Source organism: Malus domestica, chromosome 09 (assembly GCF_042453785.1).
Source record: "Malus domestica chromosome 09, GDT2T_hap1".
In the NCBI taxonomy this organism is placed as follows: Eukaryota; Viridiplantae; Streptophyta; class Magnoliopsida; order Rosales; family Rosaceae; genus Malus; species Malus domestica.
The window spans coordinates 9,607,818-9,625,575 of NC_091669.1; the positions used below are offsets into that span (position 1 = coordinate 9,607,818).

The window sequence follows — 17,758 nt, forward strand, 5'->3', positions numbered from 1 at the left end:
TTCAAAATTAAGTTCCACCTCAAATACGAGACCAGTGGTGTAAGGACATCACTGAACGAAACGAGAGGAGTGATTAGTATCTCAAACTATGCACAAAAAGGATGAAGTTAGTGTTGCTGCAAGAACAGATCATGTGGTTTTCATTTGCTTGACTGGGAACTTCTCTTCAGCTTGCTTTTGCCACATATAGTTTGCAGCTTCAATCCACTGTTTATTAACTAAAAACTTCTTTTCTTTGACTGCCCATTTAGACTTCTCTGTGCCAGCATCTCTTGAAACCACATGTGTCACCGATGGGTCCACTTGTGTCGAACAAAAAGCTCCTAACTGCTCTGCCATCTTCTAGAGAGGTTGATTCTCAGCCTCGACATTCAAGGGAAATTCGTGGCTGAAAACAATTTTACACCCATTTAACACATCATTCTTAACAGTTTTCAACACCTACAAAAATAGCATCCAGAATAATCCACATTAAATATATGAAGCTAAAGGAAATAGTCATGTTTTAGTGGCTCTAAAAAAACTTGTTCACCTGTCTCACATCTTTTTCAGCAAGATTATCCTCCAATTCCTACGAGATGGCCACCAACAATAGATTAGCACACAAAGAAAGTGTAACTTTTTGCCATCATGGAGACATAAAGTGGTACTTACACATGGTTCATCCTAACGCCATATAAGTTAGGTTACTGATTTGTTTCCTCATTTCTTCATTGGTGATTTGTATTTTCGGTGATTTTAAGAATGGGTAATAAGTTTTTGTCAAGAGTTAATGTGTTCAGTTTCATTTTCTCTAATTTATGTTCTATATGGTTTTGTGTCTTGTGATTGGAGTGTCATGTGATTAGAGGTTCTAAAAGACAAACATGACTTTTTTTATTTGGTCAGGGGAGGGGGGAGCAAGTTCTGTTCAAAATTTGGTTCTTCCGATGGCTTGGAAGAAATTATATCACTATTGCTATTACAAGTGTCCAGTTTGCAGAAATGACAAGGCATGCTACAATCTACGCTTCTTTGGTAGATTTGATTCAAATTGGTAGATTTCGGTAAGAAATAAACTTTTATCTTTTCTTTTAGTTAAAGATAGTTAGGACATCAATTTGTAAAAGATATGAATATTAACAATGGTGATAGAACCGCCAATCCATATAGTTGTAAATAGATTTCCACATATATGTAAATAGTATTGCATATCGTGTGTAATTATAACTTTCTACATATTTTATACAGTTTTAAACCAGCAGCATCGCGCGGGCACCTTTGCTAGTTATCTATACTAAAGCTCAATAAGAAAAACATTGTTCTTAAGTACAACGAAAGGACAGAAAAGCCCCTATTTAACTATTATTTTTCAGTGTTATTTTTTTGCTGCATAGTGAAATGGCCAAAATGGCCCTGCCCCTTCAATTTGTCTACCCACCGTTTCTCTAGATACTTCCCAGTTCCCACATCGTTTTTCTCACCGTGCTGCTTGCCTCTACTCTCCCCGTCTTTCTCGTCGCCTCATCTGCTAAATTCTCTTCGATTCTACCAACCGTCGCTACCGTTCAGACTTTCCCAAAGGTAAATTCTTTTCTCTTCCTTACACAATTTGATATTGATTTTGAAAATAGTGAAAACCCCATAAAACAAACTGACTTTCTCAACCGAAGATTATGATATATGTTTCTAAGCGGTTTCCCTTCGGAAGATTTTCAGAGATGTTACTGTCCGTCCTTTTAGTTGTTAAAATCTGTTTGTTTGAGTTGTACATAGAACTCTTAACGTAGAATTAGTAAAATGCAGGTGCAGAATGAACGACTAATCAATGTGGGAAAATGTATATAACTGTAACTTAGAAATCTCCCTCTTGATGTAAAGTAAATAAAATGTAATGTAACTTAAAGATTGATTTTACCAGGTTGGTTTAGCTGTTCTGTTAATTTTTGAAATATTTAGAAACAAATGGGTTGATTTGTGATTTTATGGAATTTTCAGAAGTATTTATTATGTGTATAGTGATAAATATATGTGTTTGTGAATGCAATTAAGCTGTTGATAGCTTTTGAGCATCAATTGATTATTTTGTACTGTTTTTCAAGCTTTCTCTCTTTTTTTGGGAAATGACGCATATTTGCTATAAACTATGAATTTAAAACCCGCAGCGGAGCGCGGCACTTTTGCTAGTTTTGACCTAGAAGCAAATGGAAACAGGAAACGTAATTCCAACTACTTAGTTGAAAACACTGAATTTGATCTCAAGTAGAAATGTTAAACAAAGCAAACTTATAGAGCCCCATTATTGTAATACAACATAACAAATGCTGAGGCACCAAAAATCATAAAAAAACAAGACGTTGGCCTTGAAGGCCCAAACATTTCTCTAGCCGGTAGATACATCAAGCTAAGTTCGGCGTCCCCTCGTCACCCGTGCAGTTGTTGACTTCCTCTTCCTCCTGAATGTCTCCACAAACCATTCATGCTTCTTGTCTGCCAACGTGTTTCCAGCAACCACTCCCACTACTAGTCCGCTAACAACTCCCGGCAAAACTACGTACCAGTCAAACTCAAATGTAAATCCAGCCTCTTCATCTTCTTCAAAGCTTGATGGTGGCGGCAGCCTCGAGCTTTCAGAACCCTCGCATTTCTTGGACAAAGGCTTTCCACACAGACCTGAGTTTCCTTGGTATGAATCTTCTAGGAATGTACCAAATTGTTGGCCAAGTGGTATTTGCCCCCAAAGGTGGTTATGCGACACATTGAAATATTCAAGGAAAGTGAGTTGTGCCAAGCTACCGGGGATCCTTTCTGAGAGCTTGTTTTGAGAGAGATCCAACGATTCAAGAGCAGTCAAGTTCCCTAGAGATGAAGGGATGTGACCAGAGAGAGCGTTGTTGGAGAGGTTTAGAAAATGAAGTTCTCTTAGACTCCCAATGATACTTGCTGGAATCTCTCCTTCAAATCTATTACTTGAGAAATCTATGAGTCTCAGATCATAGGGGGTCCGATAATATGTCAACTTAACACCTTTTACAGGAATTATAATCGAGTATGAAAATTCATAGTAATTTCCATATTTATTTGTGCTGCTGTTCGATGGGACTAAAAAGTACTGGCTTCCCTCGTTTGCAACAACATATTTCATGAAATTCCAGTTCTCCATGTACTTAGAAGGCAACATACCTGAAAACAGATTGTTGGATAAATCAATGATGCACAAGTTTGGGAACTCATGATTTGTTGGAGGCTTCCCAATTATCCCATGAAATGCATTCGACCCCAAAATGAGACCCCTCAATACTAGAAGTACCCCTAACCAAGAAGGGAAGATGTCACTCATCTGATTGTTGCCAATGTCAAGAAACTCTAACTGGGTGCAATCGGCCATTGATCTTGGTAGCTTCCCCTGTAGCCGATTGTAACTCAACCCAACAATTTTCAAACTATTTCTGTTAGCACAAAATGGAGGAATATCGCCATGGAAAGAATTATAAGTCAAGGCCAGCATTTCCAAGCTACTGGACTTCCCCAAACATCGTGGAAGCATGCCACTCAGGCTGTTGTTGGCCAAATCAAGAGCTTGAAGATAATTCAAGTTGCAGAACAATGGTGAAACTTCTCCACTATAATTATTGTTGCCGACAATGTAGGACATGATAGATTGTGGTGGAATTGGCAATGACCCTTGTAACTGATTATTCCCAAGAATAAAAAGCTGCAGATTTTTCCATGGAAGAGTGACTGGATTTTCCTCAAAGCCTGTTAAGAAGTTCGAAGAGAGGTCGAGATTGACCAGAGTTTCTCTAGTTGCATTCCAGAGCCATTTTGGTATTTGACCATGAATGTTGTTACCAGAAAGGACTAGGTCTCCCAATTCGTATTGATTTTTCAAAAATTCTGGAAACTCTGTCAAGTTACATTCAGCCAACTCTAGAAATTCGAACTTTGGAAGAATAGCACTCGAACCAGATTTGACACGCACGGATAACTTGTTTTGCCCTAAACCAAGTACCTTCAACTTTTTGAGGTTGGAAAACTGGTCAAACTCAACTAATCCACTCAAATTATTATAGGAAAGGCCAAGACGTTCAAGATTTCTGAGGTGGAAAAGCGATTTAGGAATTGCTCCTTGCAAATCGTTGTGGGTGAGCCGCAGAGAAGTTAATTGGGTCAACTCTAATGCGAGCCAAGATGGGATTTCACCAGTTATTGAATTGTCAAACAAGTCTAGAAATTCAAGTTGGGTCAGGTTAGCCATAAAACGTGGGAAATTCCCCTGTAAGTTAATTTCCGAAAGATCCAAGTAGTTGAGCTTGGTTAATTTTCCAAAACAAGACAAGGAATCAAGAACTAAGAATTGGCCTACGGAAACGTCATGAAATGAAGCCATCGCAAGGAAACTGAGCTGGGTAAGGTTTCCAAATGAAGATGGAACATGGGAATCAAAACCACAGTTTGAGATATCAAAGTAATTTAAGGAATGAAGGTTTCCGATAGAACTAGGAAGTTCACCAGAGAAATTTGTATGTAAAACATCCAATGTTTTGAAGGAATTGGTCCTATTAAAAGTAGGAAAATAACCATTTAGGTCTGTGTTCGAGTACAATCTAAGCTCCTCTAGGTTTGGTAGGTGGAAAATGCCTACTGGGAATTCCCCATACAACCCACAAGAGCTTAGATTGAGAGATGTGAGAGAAGATGCGTTGACCAAGATATCAGGCACAGTGGAGTATATGCCTACATCACTAAGATGAAGTTGTTTTATGCTGGTCAAGTTTTGGACTAGGATTCTCATGATGGACTTCCTAAGCTCCAAACCATTATTGTAAGACAGAACAAGGGTAGACAGTTTGGATAACTTTGAAATTTCAGATGGAATTTGGCCAGAAAATGCAGACCTTGAAAGGTTGAGATAGGATAGACTCGAAAGGTCATGGCCCAATCTCGATGGTATTTTAGAGGAATTGAAGTTGTTATCTGAGAGGTCAAGCTTCTGCAAGTGAACAAGTCGGAAGAGGGTGCTGTTGGAATTGATAGAACCATAGAGACAGCTGCTCTTGAGGTCAAGGCCAATGACACGGCCAGACTTCGCATGGCACTCAACACCATCCCACGAACAACAGTTACTCTGATTTTGATCTCCTTCTCGAGCCCAAGATGCAACCTTCGGATAAGCAAAAGGAGATCCAGAAGCTGACTTGTCTATCGTAAAGCTTTCCTTGAATTGTAACAAGAAGGAATGCTCATCAGCGTGGCAAAGTGTCCATGTCTGAGTCTGCACAAATGAAAAACAATGAGTAGCATTGAGTAATAGCAAAAGAAGACAATGCAAACAGGTAAACTTGGACAACAAAGAATCCATTTTCATGGCAGTGTGTTTTTCTGGTTATAGGAAATATTGTTTTATGGCTCTCGGATAATTAAGAGTGGAGAAGTTAACTCCTTTTATAGACGCAACTCATGCAAAGCATAAATAAATAAATAAAGTATGAGTCGATCGATGAGTGGGTGGTGAATTGATGTCTCGATCAATTGAAGACTTGGAAGTCAATCATCCTTTGCATGTAATAATTGCAAACTCGATCGTTTAGTTTTATCTGTACGCTCGTTTGATCTTAAAGAATGTGAACGTAGTAATTTGAGCAGATAAAATCAGGTGATCGCTATCACTTGAAGACTTGAAGTCAAGTCGTCGTTTGCATATGTGACTCATAGCAACGCTTATTTATCTTTTTAATACAGGTTCTCATTATGTGTATATATACTCCTTAACTCAATTTATTTATCGTTACACTTATTTATCTCATGTTAATTACTTGAGTTGAAGTTCGTCCATGTAGTAGGATTTACTATGTATACACACAATTTATTCATAGTACGTGAATATTAATTAATTTAGTCTTTAATTTAAGTTTAGTGTTTTTTTTCTCGTGCTTTGCACACATAACAAACAATTAGTTGTCACTCCTACTAATAAAAATGTCACCGAGGCTACTAGCTCTTTCACAAACAGAGTAGCTTTTGTTCCACTAATCATGGGCATGAGGTCTCGTGAACCAGATTATAAGCCACTGATCATCAACATAATTTAAGGTTAGATATGAACATTTCGGTACACTTATATTTTTCCATATTTTCTTATGTACCACTAATTCATTACAATATATTTAGGTATGAACATTTCGGTACACTAGGTTAGTATAATATATTTAGGTACGGACATTTCGGTATACTAGTTTAGTATAATATATTTAGGTACCAACATTTCGGTACACTAGTTTAGCATCATATATTTAGGTACGAAATTTTTTTGGTACACTTATGTTTTTGCATATTTTCTTATGTGCCACTAATTCACTACAATATATTTATGTACGGACATTTCGGTACACTAATTTTGTAAAATATATTATGATACGAACGTTTAGGTACACTAATTAGATGAAGTAAAATAAAATTAATGAATTAAAATATGTATAATAATAAATTTTAATTTTAATGTAATGTAATGACATTAAATAAGATATCTATTAAATATTAAAAAAATGTAATATGAATTTGAATTAAGTACATATCAGAGGACTAAAATCAATATCCAATCTAACACCAGGTTTTTATTGAATTTTAATCTTCTTCAAGGATTAAAGTTCAAAAACCCCTTGATTTTAATGTCGTAAGATTATTGATTACTATGCGGTAGTACCAATTTTGTCTGAAGTAATGAATCATCCTTTTATAGACTTCATCTACCTTTTCGCGAGAGTTGTGAGACTTCTCTGAATGATCATATTCATTCATGGAATGACACATCATTTATAGAAGGGTATAACCTCTATCAGTGGTGGATCCATGATTTTAGCGTTAGGTGGTCCCAATTTTAAAGCTCCAAAAAAGAAAGACCAAAATAACATTGAAAAATAAATGACAAAATCAATACCATTTATCCGTCTACTAAAATAAAAATAAGTACAACTACATAATATATAACTCATGTAGTTAATGTGAGACTATCAAGACTCTTGTCATTAATACATAGATAAACACTATGTTGATCACTTGAGTAACAAGTTCTCACAACATGAACTAATAAATAAATCATGCACTCCAAAAAAATCACTTGCATAACTAAATCCTAATTAGGGTTTTGGGATCAAAGAGAACAATGGAAGACGTTCGCAAACCTAAAGGTTAAAAGTTATTAAATTTGGAGATCTTTTAACCATTCATATACATAAAACAAATAAACAGTTCATTATGAATATGCTACTTGTTACTAAAAATGTTGATTGGCTTGACATGAATGAATGAATGACTAAAAGGTCTCTGAATTGAAGGATTTTTGCATATACGATTATGATAAAGAGAATAAACAGTTTCGATATGATATTCGTATAGTGAAGATACATTAATCGTAAGTGAGGGGACAAGCATTGTCCAAAAAAGTGTGTGATAATACTTGTACTCCTTGGGAGATGAGCTCATTCTTCCACTTACAAATAAAGCATCTTGACAGTAGAAATTTCATAATCAAAACCGTTCAATTTCTTAATCTTCATTTGAAAATCATCCCTATAAATATCAGTCGAATTAGATATTGTTTAATCATCTAAATGTAACAAATAAATCAACAGTTTATCATAAATATGTTAGGTGGTACTTACACTATTAATATGTTTGATACATTTGGATCTAAACGACCTCTGATTCAAATGATTTTCTTGTGGAGATGATTTTAAGATAAAGAATAAAAACTTGAAATGTTCCATTTATAAAATTTATACTGTAAAGATTCACTATTTGTAAGTGGAGAAATAAGCTGACTCCAAAAAGCAAACACAAGTATTATTCTTCACAAAACATACGCAAAAAAAAATATTGGAATGAGTGATGAGTAATTGAGTGGTGACAAAAAAGAAATGAAAAAGAAAACCAAACAAGGAGACGATGAAGTCAATAAAATGCCGATCTCGATCACTCGAAGACTTGGAAGTCATATGAGTCGTTTGCAGGTAAACATCTCTAGCTAACCTACACGTCTACCATTAATGTTGTTGCTGCTACTTATTGGCATTGGGTATCAGGCAATTGTCTCAGTTGAAGTCAAACTATTAAGGCCAAATTTGCCTTGTCCCACATGATAAGGCATCACTAATTAGTAATTACCACTCATGTTCTTGTCATGATAAATACTAAAAGTGACATTAAGAAAAAAAATAGAAATTGCATTTATAATTCAGTAATACAAAAAACCAACACAAGGGTTACATCAATAGCATCTTAAACATCTAGAGTTCCTCCAGCCACAGTAGCAAAAGCGTTGCGGACAAGGATTGTCTGCCCTCCTTATTCCCGTGCCCTCCCATGCCCTCCTGTTTGTGTTGTCACGGTTAAACTACGTCAACATTTTATATTACTATTCATTTTTGTCTTATTATCTATATAAAAAAACAATATAAAATGTTGACGTGGCTTAACCGTGACCACACAAAACAGGAGGGCACGAGAGGGCACGGGAACAAGGAGGGAAGACAATCCTTGTCCAAGGGTTGCATCAATAGCATCGAAACCCGAAATTACGTACTTCTTTGATGAACAACAACTACTCATCCCATCTTCTTCTTCCGTCCAAGATGTAACTTTTGAATTGAAGAAAGTTAATGTTCCATCATATGATAAGGGGAACTTTAACGAAAAGCTCCCGATACTGTTCACTTCAACGAAAAACCACATTTTTACATTAAAAAGTCAATCCTGATACTATTCACTTTACCTTTTATTTTGTCTTTATCGTTAAAACTCAAAGTTTTCAAACCTTTTTTATTAGTTTTCTTTATGATAAAACTAATTGATTAGATATAATGACGTGTGTGTAGTAGGAGAGATAACTGTGTGGTTATTATTTCCCAAAAAGGTTGGGGAATAAATTGGTATGAATTCATTATTCATGAAATTCGAGCTTAAAATCTCTTATTTACAATCAAAAAGTAATATCACTAAACCGAAATACTAAATGACTTCATTTCTCAAAATTAATAACTAAAAATTTAGGTTATCAAACGAACTCTTATTTTTTCAAATTATGATGTATGTTTTTGTTTTTATTTTTTTTTAATGTCCGAATTAAATATGCTTAGGATCTCACATAATTAAAGGTGGAGAAATCGACGTCCCTTTTTTTGTACACAGTACATACAAAGTTGTTTCTTTCAATGAGCTTGGGGAGCTATGGACTACAAAAAATAGTGATCATAATTCTAAACATACAAGAAGTCAAGACGGTGGAGAAATGGGCGCTGATAAGGGGAACATAATAATTTGCTCAGACCGTCACTTGAAGACTTGAAGTCAAGTCATCGTTTGATAAGATCAGCCCATCGCCATCACTTGAAGACATGAAGACTTGTTCGACAAAAAAAGAAAAAAAAAGAAATCTTGAAGACTTGGAGTCAATTCATCGTTTGCATGTAATAAGTATTATGTTCACCTTTGAACAAAAGAAAAAAAAACCCATCTCACTGTAAGATTGAAAATTTCTGTACTCATATCTAAAGTCAAAATCTTAACATATACAAGTAAAAATTTCACCGGTGTTCTAAGCTAGTTACAAATACCATACCATTATTCATCCGACCCCCTTAATTATATACTAATCAGAAGGGGCTTATGGGTGTTTCGATCACCAAGGCACGTAACCTACAGAAATAAAAGGAAATGCAAATATGATGAGGAGAGCTGCTTTTCAGCAGAAAGAAGTAAAGGAAGAAGCAAAAGAAGGCGGCTGTGGAGATAGTCTTTAGGGCAAGTGAAACATTCTATATATCATTGTCAGAAGCACGATTTGAGAGTGAATCTGTCATTAATTAGTCTTGTTACTGTTCTTCAATAGGCTCTTTCATGTTTCCACTCAATTTTCATTACGAAGATGTATTATGTCAAGCTGAGTCCTCTCCGAACCGCAGGAGATAGTTGCCCATCATGCAAAGTGACTTTTTGTTCTCACCAATCTGTTCATTTTCTTTCCACCATTACTAGTCATCCCCTAGCAAAGTTGTCTCCAAAAGGGAAGGATTTGATCATGATATGAGAGATAGAGATGGAAAAGTACATGATTTTATAGGCTAGGGTTTAATATTTTTATTTTTCTTTAATCATCAAGAAAAAAAAGGTCATTGGATCATCATGGTTTAACTTGTTTTCTTTGATACATTCGATATTTTCATGAAAATATCCAAAAAATCATATAAAGTTATGAAGATGGGGTGAAGTCTAAACTTCACTTTATATCAGAGAAACTCTTAAGTTTAGAGTAAAATCGACATATATCGTCGATATTTTGTATACACTTGTTAAATATCGAAAAAAAAATCTCATATTTTGTCCAAATCAATGTTTAAGAATTCCCAATGTTTCATTTTAAATTTTCATTATTTCCATAAAAAGCAACCGATATTCAATATGTCCGTCGATATTTCTACAAATTTGCTTATTGATATTTCCACGATTACTGATATTGTAAGCATTGGTTTTAACATATACAACAAAAATACCTTTGGTTGAAGCTTCCTCCAACTTGCGTCTCAATTGTTCAGGAATGAAACTATAACAAACACCTCCAACACTTTGTGGTAATAGTCAAAGGCGTATAATTGGTTCAAGACTATAAGCCTTAATCAATTAGTAGGAAAAATATGGTTTCACACTAATCCCACGACGAGAATATTTGCGGTGATAGTGAAAGGCGTGTAATTTGGTTCAAGACTTCAAGCCTTAAAAGTGGATCCATGCATATGACTAGAAGGGAGATGGAAGAGGCAGGGAAAAGAGGTAATTGGGAGCCGCCGACTCCGGTGATAGTGAAAGGCGTGTAATTTGGTTCAAGACTGTTTTAATTTTTTTTTTTTAATTTTTTTTTTTACAACTTTATTCTTTGGGTAAAATGAAAACTTTGAATTTTGCTAAGTAATAACAGATAATTAATTAAGTGCAAATAGTAAAAAAAAATTAGTATTAAGAAGAGGAGGGTTTGGAACTATTTCAATAATTTAGAAATTGAGAGTTTTAAACTCAGAATGCATGGGTAGAGATCAAATACCATATCCAATAGGATATTTGAGCACATGCAAGTGCAGATAGTAAATCCCAAGTCTTATAGTGGTAATAATACCCTCTTTAGTATTTGTTTTTCACTCTTTAGTTGACAAAAAAGAATTTTTATAGTATCAATATAGATAAACATTTTTCTTCTAATACAATGCATGATTCATTAAAATTCACTGAGAATAAAGGAAAGGAAATAACCATCTCAACCCACCCCCTCAGTTATATACTAAATAGAAGGGGATCTTTGGTGTTTCATTCACCACCACGGCAAGTGAAACACGACTCCACCTACAGAAATAAAATAAAAAATTGCGAGTGTGATGAAAAGTGACAACTTTTTTTCTTACCAATTTGAAACTTCAAATTTTCTTTTTTTCAAGATTTGAAACATTTTATTTTCTTTATTTTTTTATAGTTGAAATTGACCCATATTTGGTCCTACATCAGTCTCCTCCACTAGAAAAATCTCACCCTTCATCTTGAAAACAACTAGGGTTGATATGAATCTTGATGAGTCAATAATTTCTTCAATTAGAGGAACCCATTATTCTTGGTATTTAGTTGGAATCACAATGGCACCTTGCTATGATATACATGTTTATTGAGCTTCTAGTTGATACGAATGATATATATGATTACTAGTATGAAAAATATGAGCCTCGAACCTTATTAGAAGTATTCTATAGAACTTGTATGTTTGTATGTCAATATATTTAGTTGTCATGTGAAATTGATAGTGTGTGCGCTCACATTGTAAATCATATGTGCTGATGTAGACAATAAGATGTGTGGTGATCGGTTGCACTCAGTGGTACAAAGATGATCCTGGTTGGTATATATGCGATAGGGGATCATACATTTTCAAGGGTGATCATGATTGGTACATCCGAGATGGGTGATCACTGCTGCACGATTAGACTACACATATGGTTTTGCTTGGTATATCTGCAATAAGGGACCACATACGCATTCCAGGAGTGATCATGTGTTGGTATATCTACGATGGGTGATCACTACCTAAAGTTAGGATGCGATTCTGCTTGGCATATTCGTGAAGGGGCCCGTACATATGATAGTGATCATGCTTGGTATATCCGTGATGGGTGATCGCTGCCTGCACAATTAGACTATGCCTATGGTTCTGCTTGGTGTATCCGTAATAAAGGATCATACGCATTCTAGGAGTGATCATGCTTGGTATATCCGCGATGGGTGATCACTACCTAGAGTTAGGATACGGTTCTGTTAGGTATATCCGCAATGGGGGACCGTACATATAATAGGGGTGATCATACTTGGTATATCTGGGATGGGTGATTTTTGCCTGCACTATTAGACTATGCCTATGGTTTTGCTTGGTATATCCGCAATGGGGGACCATACGCATTATAGGAGTAACCATGCTTGGTATATCCGCGATGGGTGATTACTACCTAGAGTTAGAATTCGGTTCTGCTTGTTATATCCCCGATTGAGGACCGTACATATGATGGGGGTGATCATGCTTAGTGTAATTGCAATGGGTGATCACTGCCTACCTAGGGTTGTGAGGATTAGTTGTGTTGATGCACAAAACCGGAGGTCTTGGAACAACGTAAATCCGACCGTGAATCTGCAAGAAAGTAAATAACACAAGATGTATCGTGGTTCACCCCAAGGTTTGGGCTACGTCCACACTGATATTGTATTTATCTTAGAGGTGAGGGAGAGAATGTGAGAGCCTCTGTAATGAGAGTGAGGCTTTGCGAGGGGCATGTTGGCCTCTTCTAATTGTGAGGGTGAGGGATCCTTTTATAGAATAAGGGCTCCTCATTTATTACATATTTGCCCCTCCATTTATTACATAATTACATTGGAGTCCCCCGAGTATTTATACGATGTCTAAATACGGAGGCCCTAAGTATGGTATAAACAAGTTGTACTTGCTTAATTTCGATAGATGACCATATTTTAGTTAGATTCCGTTGAGTGGTCTGGAATCCCAGTTCTTGTTTGTTTCCATTAAGTTAGTCTGAAAACCTAGATGAGTGCATAAGAATTGCTCACAGTGGATATTGTGGATGCAAATTTCCGCCTTCTTCTTCTTGGACAAAATTGCACCTACAAAACAATTAACACCTTAGGTCAAGGCCAAGAGGCTCACGCGCCCACGATGAATTGGGGGAGGGGACTTTGGCCGAAGAACCTCCGATGCCAAAGTTAGAATTTAGAGAGAAAAGTATTTGGAGAGTTTTTGGGAGTTTTGCAAGAGTATGAAACTTAGCTTTTTAGAAGAAATAGGGTCATATATATAGGGAATGGGGTGTGGCCGGCCTTTAAGTGTGTTTTGGGGTGTTATTTGGTGATTCAATTAGCAATTAATATATTAATTAGGTATAAATATATTAATTGGCTAATTATCATAATAAAACAAATGTTTTGGGAGGTTTTGAAGGTTATGGAATGAGGATGGATGAGACAAATTTGAATTTGTTACCTATTTTGGGTACTCCTGATTTGGTTGATGGATGATTCTCCACTGCTTGCGTGTAGGAGACCCGGTATGCACCAAAGGTAAATTTGTCATCTTCACCCAAAAATCCACGTGTCACCTTATGATTATTTTTGGCTCCACAAATATTATGTTTGTAAATTAGAGTTATCATGTTATTGCTTGGAATTCAGGTAGGGAATTATGGTGAGTTCCTTTATTAAATTGGTGAAATGATATGTGATTTTTTTGATTGATTAACGTGGTTAAATGTTAATATTGTGCATCTTTGATTTGTTGGATCGCTTAATTGTTGTGATTGTGGATTGTGTTGGAAAATATTGTGATATAGGTGAATGACAATCTTGTTCACATATGATTTCATTATGTAGACGAAAATCTAGCAAGGCATACTCAATTATTGGTTCCCTTGTGTGATTTTGGAACTCTATGTTCTTGCCAGTTAATGCCTTGAGAATTTTAGAGCTTAAAAGAAGGGTGAATTACGAATGGTTTGATCCCGTTGTAGGGTATATAGGCAGTCTAACATAGATGTTCGATGATCAAGTACGTGGTGACGTCGCGTGTCAATCCTGAACGTAGCTCGGGATCAGAGGGTGACATATAGACTCTTGCATTTGATCCCCCATAAACGCTCATGCACATCACCATCTAAAAAGGAAACAACCATCTTCACCATATTCCTTTCCGGAATTGGCTGTGTCTTAAAAAGTTTCTCTAAGTTGTAAAAATTAGGATACGAATCGTTGTATTGTTTGCAAGAGCACGAAGCTCAAACTAGGAAATATCAGAATAGAATTATTTTTACTTTCTAATTTATTTATGTTCAATGACTTCAATTATTTCCCACTAAATTAACATAAAGGGCCAATTTCCGCATACGGCCATGTTTCCCCGTACTTCATCTAACTTTCTATTGAAAATGTCACATTTCAAAATTAAAAAAAAAAAAAAAAGACAATAATAAGATTAAGAAAGGAAATATAACAAACACAAAAGGAGATTCAACGACCAACATGTGACTTTTTGGATCGAATTTGGGTAAATTTGAAGCTAGGGAGAAATTATCTATTCATAGTATTTTAGGGAAAAAATTGGCCAAACCAAAACTTTATGGGTAATATCGGCAATGGGGTACAGGTTAAGGGTGGGAATCGGCGAATTACTCTTCTTAAATGTATAGAGAAACTGAACTCAAGTGAAGCTCTAGGTTAGTGTCAATTAGGGATGGGCAACGGTTATCCCGGACGGGTAACCGCGGTTATTTACTCATAACTCATATCCGCATAACTATTTACCCGTTGGGTAATTGCCTAAAAGGTTAGACTCATACCCATAACCGTTTATAAACGGTTAACCATACTCATAACTGCATACCCATTTAACCGTAACCGTTTAATACCCGTTTACTCATTTACCCTTTTTAACCATGTTTATCCTTTTTTTTTTTACCATTACTCCTTTTTCACCTGTCTACGTGTTTTTTAACAACTTGAAAATTAAAAAAAAATTGTCATATTTTTTTTTTGACAATTAAACACCGTTATAGATACATTCATCATACATTTCCGTATTTTAATTTTCAAACGGACCATAGATGTCCTAGTTTACAGGATTTAAGCCAGTCAGTTAAGAGTTATTTTACTCACCCCCTAACCCTTGTATAGCTTACGCCCCTCTAGATTGTGCCACATGTTTAAAAGACAAAACCCAATTAGTCTAATGCATTTAATTATTTCTTACCGATAATTAAGCAATAAACTTACCATTCAAAACCCCACTGAGTGAGGGTTAAAAACATAATTCATTAAAATTACATGATGAATGTTGTTGTTAAGGCCTTGCAAGGCATGATAGTGATTGGAGTTGGGGCTCTTGACTTTATAATTGGTGCAGCTCCCTATTCATTCAGAAGCTGCAATCTGCAATGGAAAGAGATCAAGAGTTTGCGTTGTTGATCAAAAATTCATATGATCACCTATCAAATTTGCCCCACCTAGTCAGAAATCATATTGCTATTTAGCCTAATGAAAAATTCAAAAGTTAGTTCACATCGAAGACAACATTCAATACTTTTATTTATGAGACAATGATGCCCTATTAAATTGCGGCTCAGTTTACTCTCGAGGATTGTTGATTAAGTAAGCTCGAGAGGAACGGGTCTAAACTAGACAAGAGGAGTAAACTATTCGAACTATGCACTCCTCGGCTTCTTCCCTTCGTCCTTTCCGCTTGGCTCTGACGACTGTAGTCACTGTGTTTTAGTCAACGCATACTGACACTGACACTGACAATGCTCTGTACTCTGTAGGGTTTCTCTTCGTTTCCAAACACCGGTCTTTTGCTGTTCGGCGCCGTAAGGCTCGCGCTTTCAGTTTTGTGTAAACTGGTTCGGGCCCATTTTGGGTCGAGCATTTGGGCTTTTACGAACGAAAAACATTCGGAAGGTGTTTTTTCTTTTTTGGTCCGTCTCAATAATATTCTGCTTAAGTGCTTTCCGAATGGTTAAAAGCACTTCAAAAAATTATAAGTACTTCTTGCAATATTTAGCGAAGAAATATTGTGTGTTTCCAGATTAGGAATATTAATTTTTTTCTCGAAAGTAGCAGATATTCAGTGTTTTCTTAAAGAAGCATATGTTGAGTGCTTCTCGAAACAAGCATTTGGATTTTAATTGACACACTTGCACCAAAAGCACTTCAAGTTGAGAACTTCTAACACGAGTACACTGCTATTGTAGCGTGCCTACATTTGAAGTTCTTCTGCAAACTATATCAGCCTGCATACGTACTCCAAAGTTAAACGCATGCATTTGAAGTTCTGCAAACTATATCAACATGTGGAAGTACTCCAAAGTTAAACGAGTACATTTGAAAAAAAGTTCTGCAAACTATATCATCATGCAGAAGTACTCCAAAGTTAAACGCGTGCATTTGGAGTTCTTCTGCAAGTTATATCAGCATGCGGAAGTAAGTCTTTAACTTTGGTTTCATGATTATATCCATACATTTTGAACATAAAGAATATCATATCATGTAACATAAAAAAATATCATATATCCATTCCGAAGCCCGCTGAGTAGGTTGTCAAAACATAATTCCGCAAAGAGAGAAATAAATAAAGCAATTAAAAGAGCTGCAATCATCAAGCAAATTTGACACTTGATGCATCCAGAACATCTTCTCCTTTGTCATAAATCTGCAACCATATCCTACATACAAGTTCGGTATCCTACTTCCGAGACAAACATCAAAAATTCAATCCGCTATCAAATTTTCCTTCACCTAGTCAGCAATCGTCTTCTATTTAAAAGTAATGAACGATTCAAAATTAAGTTCCACCTCAAATACGAGACCAGTGGTGTAAGGACAACACTGTACGAAACGAGAGGAGTGATTAGTATCTCAAACTATGCACAAAAAGGATGAAGTTAGTGCTGCTGCAAGAACAGATCATATGGCTTTCATTTGCTTGACTGGGAACTTCTCTTCAGCTTGCTTTTGCCACATATAGTTTGCAGCTTCAATCCACTGTTTATTAACTAAAAACTTCTTTTCTTTGACCGCCCATTTGGACTTCTCTGTGCCAGCATCTCCTGAAACCACATATGTCACCGATGGGTCCACTTGTGTCGAACAATAGGCTCCCAACTGCTCTGCCATCTTCCAGAGAGGTTGATTCTCAGCATCTACATTTGAAGGAAATTCGTGGCTGAAAACAATTTTACACCCCTTTAACACATCCTTCTTAACAGTTTTCAACACCTACAAAAACAGCATCCAGAAGAATCCATATTAAATATATGAAGCTAAAGGAAATAGTCATGTTTTAGTGGTTCTGAAAAAACTTGTTCACATGTCTCACATCTCTTTCAACAAGATTATCCTCCAATTCCTTCAAGATGGCCACCAACAATAGATTAGCACACAAAGAAAGTGTAACTTTTTGCCATCATGGAGATATAAAGTGGTACTTACACATGGTTCATCCTAATGCTATATAAGTTAGGATACTGATTTGTTTCCTCATTTCTTCATTGGTGATTCGTATTTTCAATGATTTTAAGAATGGGTAATAAGTTTTTGTCAAGAGTTAATGTGTTCAGTTTCATTTTTTTTAGTTTCTGTTCTATAAGGTTTTGTGTCTTGTGATTGGAGTGTCATGTGGTTAGAGGTTCTAAAAGACAAA

At 35.9% G+C, this 17,758-nt stretch overlaps 1 protein-coding gene across 2 annotated transcripts in view; it reads right to left on the reverse strand.

The window, feature by feature from the left end:
- The window catches only part of LOC103421728 (RNA polymerase II C-terminal domain phosphatase-like 4), a 131,742-nt gene that overhangs the window by 63,796 nt on the left and 50,188 nt on the right, over window positions 1–17,758 (reverse strand). The window contains exon 10 of one of the 2 annotated variants that reach the window (XM_070805030.1): window positions 16,732–17,334. The exons of the other annotated variant lie outside the window; for it this stretch is intronic. Coding sequence (XP_070661131.1) covers window positions 17,023–17,334 — 312 coding nt within the window. The 3' untranslated portion in view covers window positions 16,732–17,022. Of the gene's footprint in view, window positions 1–16,731; window positions 17,335–17,758 lie in introns of those variants that run through there. 2 annotated transcript variants of the gene reach the window in all.